Source organism: Triticum dicoccoides, chromosome 6A (genome assembly GCF_002162155.2).
Source record: "Triticum dicoccoides isolate Atlit2015 ecotype Zavitan chromosome 6A, WEW_v2.0, whole genome shotgun sequence".
Lineage (NCBI taxonomy): Eukaryota > Viridiplantae > Streptophyta > Magnoliopsida > Poales > Poaceae > Triticum > Triticum dicoccoides.
Window position 1 is genome coordinate 608,077,239 of NC_041390.1, and position 12,071 is coordinate 608,089,309.

The following is a 12,071-nucleotide window of genomic DNA, read 5'->3' on the forward strand; positions in this document are numbered from 1 at the left end:
ATATGATTTTGTAGGGATGAACTTCCTTTGGCCATGTTATTTTGAGATGACATAATTGTTTGATTAGTATGCTTGAAGTATTATCATTTTTATGTCAATATGAACTTTTGTCCTGAACCTTTCGGATCTGAATATTCATACCATGATTAAGAAGATTTACATTGAAATTATGCCAAAGTATCACTCCGCATCAAAAATTCTCTTTTCATCATTTACCTACTCGAGGACGAGCAGGAATTAAGCTTGGGGATGCCTGATACGTCTCCAACGTATCTATAATTTTTGATTGCTCCATGCTACTTTATCTACTGTTTTGGACTATATTGGGCTTTATTTTCCACTTTTATATTATTTTTGGGACTAACCTATTAACTGGAGGCCCAGCCCAGAATTGCTGTTTTTTTGCCTATTTCAGTATTTCGTGGAAACAGAATATCAAACGGAGTCCAAACGGAATGAAACCTTCGGGAACCTGATCTTCTCACCTAACGTGATCCAGGAGACTTGGACCCTACTCCAAGAAGTTTCCGGGGTGGTCACGAGGGTGGAGGGTGCCCACTTGGGCGCGCCCCCCTGCCTCGTGAGCCCCTCGGAGCTCCACCGACGTGCTCCTTCCGCCTATATATCTCCATATACCCTAAAAACATCAGAGAGCAACATAGATCAGGAGTTCTGCCCTCTACTCTCTTGTAATGAATTGAGTTTCCCCTTTGAAGTTATCTTATCGGATTGAGTCTTTAAAGATTTGAGAACACTTGATGTATGTCTTGCCGTGGATATCTGTGGTGACAATGGGATATCACATGATTCACTTGATGTATGTTTTGGTGATCAACTTGCGGGTTCCACCCATGAACCTATGCATAGGGGTTGGCACACGTTTTCGTCATGATTCTCCGGTAGAACTTTGGGGCACTCTTTGAGGTCCCTTGTGTTGGTTGAATAGATGAATCTGAGATTGTGTGACGCATATCGTATAATCATACCCACGGATACTTGAGGTGACATTGGAGTATCTAGGTGACATTAGGGTTTTGGTTGATGTGTGTCTTAAGGTGTTATTCTAGTACGAACTCTAGGGCTGTTTGTGACACTTATAGGAATAGCCCAACAGATTGATTGGAAAGAATAACTTTGAGGTGGTTTCGTACCCTACCATAATCTCTTCGTTTGTTCTCCGCTATTAGTGACTTTGGAGTGACTCTTTGTTGCATGTTGAGGGATAGTTATGTGATCCAATTATGTTAGTATTGTTGAGGGAACTTACACTAGCGAAAGTATGAACCCTAGGCCTTGTTTACCATCATTGCAATACCGTTTACGCTCACTTTTATCACTTGCTACCTTGCTGTTTTTATTATTTCAGATTTCAAAAACCATTATCTACTATCCATATTGCACTTGTATCACCATCTTTTCGTCGAACTAGTGCACCTATACAATTTACCATTCTATTGGGTGTGTTGGGGACACAAGAGACTCTTTATTATTTGGTTGCAGGGTTGCTTGAGAGAGACCATCTTCATCCTATGCCTCCTAGGATTGATAAACCTTAGGTCATCCACTTGAGGGAAATTTTCTACTGTCCTACAAACCTCTGCACTTGGAGGCCCAACAACGTCTACAAGAAGAAGGTTGTGTAGTAGACATCACCCCTCATGTCTCCCTTGTAGAAGCAATCCATGGCCTTCATGAAATCTACCTTTATGAGGCTCCAACACGTGGCATAGAATCGGCCCGTGACCCATCCGGCCCCGGCGCCTTATCCGCTGGCATATCCTTAATCACGCTTTTCACTTCCTCCATAATGAAGAGCTCCTCCAACTGTGATAGGTCTAGATGTGGCAGATCTAGCTCATGGAGATTTAGAGTGTAGCTCCATGGCTCCACGGTGCCAAAAGCCCGGCCGTAGTGCGTATATCCACCGCCGACGCCACCTCTTCCTGGCCTGAGTAAATGCTCCCGTTGTATTTCACCGATCTGAGGACATTCTTTCTCTGCCTGTGGCTCGCTTGTTGATGGAAAAGCCTCGTGCTCCCATCTCCTTCCCGGAGCTGCAGTAGCCTGGAGCGTTGCCTTGCGATAGTTCTCTCTAAGGAGCACAGTCCTAGCAGCTTCCTCTCAAGGCATCGCCTCAGATCACGCTCCACATTTGATAGCTGCCTCTACTCCATGATCATGCCTAGATATTCTCATAACTATGCTCAATTCTGTCAATTGCTCAACAGTAATTTGTTCACCCACCATAGAATACTTATGCTCTTGAGAGAAGCCACTAGTGAAACCGATGGCCCCCGGGTCTATTCTCATCATATCAATCTCCATCACTTTAATCTTGCTTTGCTTTTTTACTTTGCTTTTACTTTTTACTTTGCATTTTTATACCAAAAATACCAAAAATATTATATCTATCAGATCTCACTCTCGTAAGTGACCATGAAGATATTGACAACCCCTAATCGCGTTGGTTGCGAGTAGCTATCGTTTTGTGCAGGTACTAGGGACTTGAGCGTGGCCTCCTACTGGATTGATACCTTGGTTCTCAAAAACTAAGGGAAATACTTACGCTACTTTGCTGCATCATCCCTTCCTCTTCGGGGAAATCCAACGCAAGCTCAAGACGTAGCACTTAGCAGGGAAGATCGGATGCAATAAGTTTATAATTGAATCAGACAACTGCTTTGTGGTTGAATCAGTACAAAAACCGGATGCTCATGCTGGACTTGATGCGGTCATGGTGGCAGAGCTAGCTCTAGATTTTGCTAGCGTTGATTACTCACATTTCTTCCGTGAGGCGAATGAGGTGGCACACACATTAGCGCAAAATCCTTTAGTGATAAATCTTCTATTTTTTGGGAATCCTTTATCCCTGATTTTATTTCTCACTCCATTGTAAATGACTTGGCTATTATTTGAGAAATAAAGTCTTATTGGTTCAAAAAAGAGCTGAAAAGATTTTTCTTTTGATTTCTTTGGCTGAAAAGATTTCATCTGTGACTAGAATCGATCGGCACTATATTTCAGTAATTATTTCTGTTACATGGGCCACACAGGACACAACCCCATTTTCATATTGAAGAAAGTGGAGTCTTTTTTCCCCATCAAATTTGGATTGTCTCCCACGTGTGCCGCTCACAAACCGTGCTGTGAGATGTTTTTTAGCAGCTATTATAACTTTCAAAAAAACCAGAAGCTAACAAAGAGCGCTTTTCAATGCATGTCTAGAGGCAATGGGATCGATACCTTTCATCTCCATTCCAACACATTTTTTGTCGAACGCTTTTTTCTTCCACGCAGAAAATAAACAACGAGAGTATCCCGGTGTGGCCCGTTCATGTACGCTCACCTACAAGGAAAGGGCCCGTGAACTAGGGTGCATTTGGTTCATGGGTTGTCTTTGGGGCAGGTATAGCCACTAAAAATCGGACGATCAGATTTGCCATACGAAAACAGATAAATTACCATGCTTTGTGTACATGATTTGCCATGTTCTACAGTGAAAATTGTCATGTAGCATTAAAAATCAACATAAAACTTGCCATGATGTAATGATTAAATGCCATGCGTTCGATCGGGATCCGACCTACCTAAGGGCATCAAATTTTAGCCCTAAAAATCTGACGTCAGATTTATCTTGAAGTCCTAGTTTTTGGGTGGTTACCACGTGTTAGGTTAGGAAAGGAAAGAGATAGGGAAAGCCAATATTTATAGAATATTCCCCAAAATAGTTGTTGTGCCTGTACGGCAAAGAGTGTCGGATGAGAGTAGCCACTCTCGGTTCTGCATGATAGCCTCACATAGTGTGTTTTTCTGGCTTGTTACCCACCCATCCCATTTTCCTCTCACCGACATGTGGAAACAGTAGTGGGAGATCAAGATGCGGGCGGCCGTGACCGAAACTAAGCCAATGACACGCGACAACCTAGGTAGGTCCTTCCCTCCCCCTCTCTCTCTCTCTGCATCCACCCTCTTGGTGGCAGAAGATCGAGATGTAGGGCAACAATGACCGGCTCCAGGGTGCCTGGCAGCATAGGCAAGATGGGGCTGCAACCTGAGCAGTAGGGTAGCGTCGGCCTAAGGACAACCAGGTGCGCCGACCCAAGTGCATAGGGGTGGTCTCGCATTTGAGTTTTATTTGTGATGCAAGTTCATGTTGCCTCAGTTTTCATTTTACAATCCACCTTAGTAAGAGTAGTAATACCGGAGGCATGCACACCTTGTTAGGACAATTAATAGTAACCATGTCTATATGGAATCATTACTATATCTTGGCCAAATCAAAATATAAATACTTATTAATCTTAGACCACACATGCATTATGAACCATCTATGAGCATGAAATTGGCCTGAAAAGCCGGATCCTCCGCACCTCATCCGGTTATCTATGCCGCCTTCGCAAAGCCAACCTTCATTTTACCATAGTCAAAGACAGTGTGATAGGCTCCCATGAATATATCACCCAAGATCCTGCCATAAAAAGTTCTGGTTGTCAAAGTTGAGAGGCGCAAGTTCCACGAGTCCCAGTATTTGGAATGTTTGTAACAAAACAAAAGACTAGATATAATCAAATAAGTCTCATAAATTCCTAAAAGTTTGAAATTGGCAAACATCTTTTATTAGTTCCACACTTAAGTACTATTAAACCAAACAGGATCAATGCCTAAATGAAAACTCAAAATCAAGCAACATGATAGTTTAATCGAAAGGGATGAGGCTTTAAAAGCCTATATTACATTGTATTACTGAGATCCTTTTGGACATCATGTTGATAATCAGGTTTCCCTAGATGAGCTATATCATGTTTAGGTGGATGAGAATGTCATTTTATCGGAATAATTCTTGGTACACACATAGCAGTTAGTTGTGGTCATGGGTGTTGCTACAGAAGGTGCAGTGATGGGCTGATGGAGCTTGTCACTAAGAACCTCGAGTGTATTACCAACAAGTTTATGTCTTGATTTGGATGGAGTGTCAATGTTAGGCTTCCTAGTATTGAGAGTAATCTTGGATGTCATATTACACTCTTCTTATGTTGGCTAGTATTGTTGTCTTCTTTCCCACTTTCGGGTGACATCATTGTTTGGCGACTTTCTACTAAATGATGTAGTAATGAAAGGTTCCATTATCCAAAAAAACTAGCACAACTGTATGATGAAACATAAGTTCTACACTTGAAAAGGATTAACATCGGTCTCACATATATAGGAAAAAGCTATGAGAACATAAGACATGCATAATTTTACCAGATAGGACCACGGGGAGGAGGAATGTCCATAGCTACGAATCCACTGATGCACTTAGTAGCATCTCCCTCGCCAATCTTCAGGATGTACTAAATAATGTAAATAGTGTGGAGCCATATTAGTTTACTATAATAGAAGGAGAGTGCAAGAAATATATAAGTCTGAATGCATGAGATCGATTTTCTTCAAGCACTTATAATTATTGCCAGAAGCAAGGGAATCTAATATGCATACTTTGCCATCATTTAGTTCCACTATGATCTCTATAGTTTGTTTCGTTCCAGTTGTACCGCCTCCGGTTGCACTAAATAACCAAAGTTTTAACTATGCGTACAGTACTAAACCTTGTGTGGTACCATTCCATTGACCAAATATACATTTATAGAAGGGGGGGGGGCACGAAGCATACAATACTACAAATATCTAATGAAATTTCAAGAGTACATAGGTGGCCTAAGAAAATTAAGGAGAAAACCAACATTATGGACCTAGGAGTAAAGTTTCAAAAAGGTAGTGGGAAAAAAGAACATCTGAAATCTTTAATATAATGACACTCAATAAAGTGGTGGACTTGGTAGCTATTCTGAATCAAATTCAAACAAAAAATACGAAGGTAGTAATCATAGAGAAAATCAATACTTGCTCTGGTGTGAGTGCAAACTTTTTGCCGCTGATGGAGAAGGCGACGTCAGGCATGGATGCAAGTGTTTTGCAGTCCACTGATGATTCTCCCATAGGGCTAGGGATATAGCCACATAGCTACAACGTAAGCTAATTTAGCAATGTTTGTACAACTCAAATGTGTTATGGTGTGAATCTCATTGGTATAAGAGATAGGAAACATACCGTATTAATGTACTTCAATATAAGATCCCGTGTTTGATCCTGTGCAAGTTGGTTCTTTGCCCACATAACAGCCATCTCACAAACATGGCACATGGCATCATTTGATCTCCCGGTTTCATCATCTACCACAGTCCAAATACCAAAGCTGCCATTACGTTGCAGGAGTAAACAATGTCAACCATCAAGACATAAGTAAATCAATGTGAAAGGTAAAAATGGCATAAAACTAACTTCATGCACGCCAACATTTCTACCAACAAGATATTATATTTATTCTATGCTAGATAACAAAATATTTTTGGTGGAATTTTGGATGGAATTTGGTAGGTTGCAAAATTTGGAAATTGTGGCGAAGGAGTTGGGTATAATTTCAAAACTCATTCAAAAATATATTTTTAACACAAAAAGTCCTTGTAGTAATCGAATTGTTTGACATTGTTGTTTCTGGTATTAATGTAAAATCACATGTCCTTGGTTATAGAAGATATATTTGAAGAAAATTTAAGCGTGTGATATTAAATTTGCCTTTTTTGGAAATTGCATAGCCTGGTACTACCAATGGTATCATTCATAATGAAGTGAGCACTAATTTAAAAATAATTTTACGTGTAAACATTGAATCTCTATACCAATATAGAAGGCGCAACTTGTTTTTAATGAATCAATACGAACCATCCAAGAAGATTGGTCGAATGGATGAGAAAATAACTTGAAATCTTGCACTCTATAATTACTCATGAATTGCTCTCTTACTTCCACAAGTACACTTTTAATATTATAAAATAATTTTCCGTTACATCGCCTTGATGTATCAATTCCATCATTTTTTGGTTGAGTTTAAGACTTGCCTTGTTGTCCACGGTGATCTTAGATACCTTCTCCCGACTACATATGCCAGTATATATGTCATGTGATGTATACCCCGCCTCTTAGTTACATATGCCTCAAAGTTGTACCAATTACCGTAGAATTAAGCTGATGAACCATACAATGAAGCTATGGGAGAGAGTCATTGAGCACCGATTAAGAAGTATGACAAACGTGACCAAAAATCAGTTTGGTTTCATGCCTAGGAGATCAGCCATGGAACCCATTTTCTTGGTACGATAACTCATGGGGAGATACAGGAAGCAAAAGAAGGACCTGCATATGGTGTTCATTGACTTGGAGAAGGCCTACGATAAGATACCGCAGAATGTCATGTGGTGGACCTTGGAGAAACACAAAGTCCCAGCAAAGCACATTACCCTCATCAAGAACATGTACGATAATATTCTGATAAGTGTTCGAACAAGTGATGGCGACACTGATGACTTTCCGATTAAAATAGGACTGCACCAGGGGTCAGCTTTGAGCCCTTATCTTTTCGCTCTAGTGATGGATGAGGCCAAAAGGGATATACAAGGAGATATCCCATGGTGTATGCTCTTTGCGGATGATGTGGCGCTAGTCGATGATAGTCGTACGGGGGTTAATAGGAAGTTAGAGCTATGGGAGACAAACCTTGAAATCCAAAAGTCGTCGAGTACATGAGGTGTGGTTTCAGTACTAATAGGCACAAGGAGGAGGAGGTTTTCCTTGATGGGCAGGTGGTGCCTCAGAAGGACATCTTTAGATATTTGGGGTCTATGCTGCAGAAGGATGGGGATATCGATGAATATGTCAATCATCGAATTAAAGCCGGATGGATGAAGTGGCACAAAGCTTCTGGCATTCTCTGTGACAAGAGAGTGCCACAAAAGCTAAAAGGGAAGCTATATAGAACGGTGGTTCGACCCGTAATGTTGTGTGGCGCTGAGTGTTGGCCAACTAAAAGGCAATATGTTCAACAGTTAGGTGTGCCAGACATGCGCATGTTGAGATGGATGTGTGACCACACAAGGAAGGACCGAGTCTGGAATGATGATATACACGATAGAGTTGGGGTAGCGCCGATTGAAGAGAAGCTTGTCCAACATCGTCTGAGATGGTTTGGACATATTCAGCGCAGGCCTCCAGACACTTTGGTGCATAGCGGACGGCTAAAGCGTGCCGATAATGTTAAGAGAGGTCGGGGTTGACCAAACTTGACATGGGAGGAGTCCGTAAAGAGGGATCTGAAGGACTGGAGTATCGCCATAGAATTAGCCATGGACAAGGGTGCGTGAAAGCTTGCTATCCATGTGTCAGAGCCTTGAGTTGGTTGCGAGATCTTATGGGTTTCACCTCTAGCCTACCCCAACTTGTTTTCTTTTGAACCTGCAAACAGTAGGAGAGGTTAAAGGCTTTGTTGTTGTTCACGAGTTCACAACTCTTACCTTACACCTTGAGTTCCACTGTGAGTGCATAGACCAACAGAAGGACATATTTTTATTGGGTCGATCTGCATCATAGACCCACACAAAATAATTTTATAATCCCAATATATGACTAATCAAATAAGAAAGAAGCCTTGGGAAATATGCAAACCTCATTTAGCAATAGATCTAAGATCTGTTGCCCGTACTGAGAAGCAACTTCCTTGCACTCTTGGCTGAAAATCCCAGGTGCACCAATCTTTTCATTTATCTGAGTAATTATTGCCTGCATATTTCATTGTTGATTTGGTTGTCTAAGACACACAAATATTAAACTAAAAATAGAATATGCACCCTCCCTAGTAGAAATAATGAGGCATTGATAATTATATTGCATGTGTTATGATTCAAGTGCTGTATTGGGCTCTGTTTCACTAACATTCACATTATGCAATGTACCTATTGGTGCATATTTACTTTGTAGAAGTTATTATTTTCCAAATTTATTCAGGAGTTTATATGCATTATGCTTCAGTTTGCTTTAGTGCTTACCCTTCAAGTGTAGTCATCAAAAGTTTAATAAAAAAGCTATAAATTAAATCTATCATAGGATGCATCTTTACTTGTAGCAATACACATTTTCTATGGCAAAAAGTAAAGCTTATGCCAATATTTTGGGGCAAGGATCGTCAAAATTGGTTTACTAGAAATGTTGATTATTCAATTTTATATAGCAATCAATGACCAGATGATGTAGAGCCTTTTTCCTTGCTTATGTATATAAAGATAAACAGAGCTCCAAGACATACAGTGGGACCAACAAGCAACGAAGTTCCCGAATCTGCTATAGCTGCACAGCGAGATGTACATAATCCTAATACATAGAGAGTATAAGTAAAATGGTTGTAAACACTTTCTATTTCTACAAAAGTATAGTAATCACAATAGTAGGCATTGTTATTTTTTTCGGCAAGTTGGTACCTGTGGACTTTCCTCCAATCAAGACATCACCCACATCAAACTGCAACAAGTGACAAAAAAAGCAACAAGTGAGTCAAAACTTCTCGGCAACAATTAGTTTTCACTTCCTGAATGTTAAAACTACTCAACTAACTGAAAGAGACCCACCTGCCAATATCCCTTCTTAGTAACAGGAACGTATTCATGTTCTTCCTTGTGATGCTTAGGATCAATTCCTCCAAACACAATTTCTCCCCCCTGCCCTTCGCCAGCATGCCGGTTGAACCAGAACGAGAAAACAGGGCTACCAACCAGATGTTGGTTAACCATGTTGTACCTTAAATATTCTTGCGATGTCAGTGATAATGGATATGGTTATATGCTTCACATTCGAGGGTGCCAATTCCATGATACTTTACATTTTTGCAATATGGCATCAAACAAATTAGGAGAACCCTCAGTGCAATATCTAGATCTTAATAACACACCATGCATACGGCAAGCATATAAGTAATGAAATATTGATTAATATCCAATGTTGATACCATATATTACCAAACAAAGCTATAACTGGGATATTCATACAAATAGCTTTGCTCACCAGACAGGTTCAACACCGCCCCTAGCGATTTCTTTAAATCCAAGACCGAGAATGCCATCGAACTTCCTAAACATGAAAGTAATACTTGGCTCCCTGGTAGCTTCGATGAAATCCTAGCAGAGTACCATAAGAAAATTAGTATACTCTGAAATGGGATGCACATGATAGATGGTTAGAGAACATTAAGAAGTGTGCACTTCTCGGCATAAACCTGATTTTTTACAACTACACCACCAACTTGCACATTGTCCTGGCTAAGATAGCCAGAAATTGCACCGGTTCCGTAACGAAGTGCGACCCTTTTTCCTGCCAAGAGGGGAAATGAAAATTAGATTCATGAAAATGGAGTTAGGGTCTGGTGGCACCATCATGTTATCCTTATCTCTTAATGATAGCAAGAATATGCTTGATTTATACACTTATATATATATATATATATATATATATATATATATATATATATATATACACACACACATATACATATACATACATACATATATATATATATATATATATATATGTATGTATGTATATGTATATATAGTTCAGAAACGTCTTACATTTAGGAAGAGAGGATGTAATAATTATTTCACTGTATAAAAGAGGAAGGCGCAAGACACAAACCGTTCTTCTTGTACGTGGTGGACTTGCTGGCCTTGTAGCTCGCGTGCAGATAGCATCCAATCTGCAGCAGATTAGTACCATAAGTAACCTAAAACGTGTAAGACCCACCCTAGCTAAATCGCAGCAAGCCAACACTGCGTACGCACCGAGAGGAAGCACTTGGAGGAGGGCACCCAGAAGTCGGCGCTGCCCGTGTCGAAGATGACAGTGAAGTTCTGCGGCGGCGTCCCGACGCCGACCTCGCCGTAGTACTGGGCGTTGAGGTGGTTCTTGAGCGCCACGACGTGGCTCTCTGCGCCTTTCGTGGGCACTACGTCGGCGTTGTAGACGAGGCCGTGCCGCCACGCGAGGAGGCGCTGGGCGTCCTCTCCGGCGACGACGGGGCCGTCGACCTCGTCCACCGGCCGCTTCGTCAGCGCCACGCGGACCATGCCCTCCGCGGGGTTGGCCAGGAGGGCGTGGAGGAGCACGCAGGACAGGAGGGTGAGGTGGCCAGCGGCGGCCATGGTTGTTGTCAAGCAGGATCGAGAGAGAAGTCAACACAGTCGACGGTAGTGTCCGGCCGGGGAAGGAGCTTGAGATGAACGATGGATCGCCCAGGGGCTCGATTTATGGAGTCGGTCGGTGGCTAGCAAGGAGCTACACGTGGTCAGCCTCACCGTTGGATCAGGACGCCAGGTGCTTTGCGGTACCAGAATATGTCGCGTGGTGAGTACCACGGTTGTGTTCACGCAAGAAAAAGGCTTTGTAGTCTGTACCATTCGCCTGATGAAACCAAAGGTAGATTGTTTGTTCGTGGAGTGTTGCTACTGTACGCACGCCATGGATCACAAAGCATGAGAAGAAACATGAGATGATAACAGCAGCAGCAACAACAACAACTAGTCCATCACGACTTCAGCTTTGTTTTTGCAGATGGGACCAAGTGTGCTTCACTTGATCATGCCTCGTACGTGGCCGCCCATTTGCCACCTCGGTCCGAGCCGGCCGTGTGATGCTCCATGCGGATTTTGAGATGCTTCCGGTGCACGGCTGGCGGCCGCATGTTTTTTTTCTACCTATTTAATCAGAGAAAAGGTGGCTGGCCTTTTTGATTTTCTTGGACGCACGGCTAAGGAGGGGCTAAAAGTATCTTTATCCCATGTTGTGCCAAAATTAGCAACAAACTTGTCTCATGCGGCCCTGAGCATGCATACACCATGATTTCCGATTGTCACCCGATCTCCACTACTCCATAGGGAAGTGCTACTAAATCAGGCGGCGGAGCTTCGAGCATCCATCCAGACCCGCACACGGTGTAATTTGGGCTTGTTTGGTACTCGTACAACTTGGGTTTTTGATTCTCTCTGACGCAAACTAAGGAGGGAGAAAAAGCATCTTTATCTCACATTATGCCAAAATTGGCAACAAACTTTTTCTCGGCCTCTTGACATGCATTGCCATGATTTCTGATTCTTACCCGGTCTCCAATCCTCCATAGGAAAGAGCTAGTAAATCAATGGCGGAGCTTCGAGCCC

General features: G+C 41.9%; 1 protein-coding gene across 1 annotated transcript; it reads right to left on the bottom strand.

Moving 5' to 3' along the window:
* Window positions 1-4,233: 4,233 nt before the first annotated feature.
* On the bottom strand, window positions 4,234-11,133 carry LOC119318402 (aspartic proteinase oryzasin-1-like). The gene is made up of 13 exons (XM_037592962.1): window positions 10,701-11,133; window positions 10,555-10,615; window positions 10,139-10,233; window positions 9,928-10,040; window positions 9,495-9,663; window positions 9,348-9,387; window positions 9,176-9,240; window positions 8,539-8,652; window positions 8,388-8,452; window positions 6,091-6,235; window positions 5,884-6,003; window positions 5,245-5,333; window positions 4,234-4,468 (listed from the first exon to the last, which is right to left on the bottom strand). The coding sequence occupies exons 1-13, from the start codon at window positions 11,058-11,060 to the stop codon at window positions 4,384-4,386; spliced, it is 1,521 nt and encodes a 506-aa protein (XP_037448859.1). The 5' UTR covers window positions 11,061-11,133; the 3' UTR covers window positions 4,234-4,383.
* Window positions 11,134-12,071: the final 938 nt, after the last annotated feature.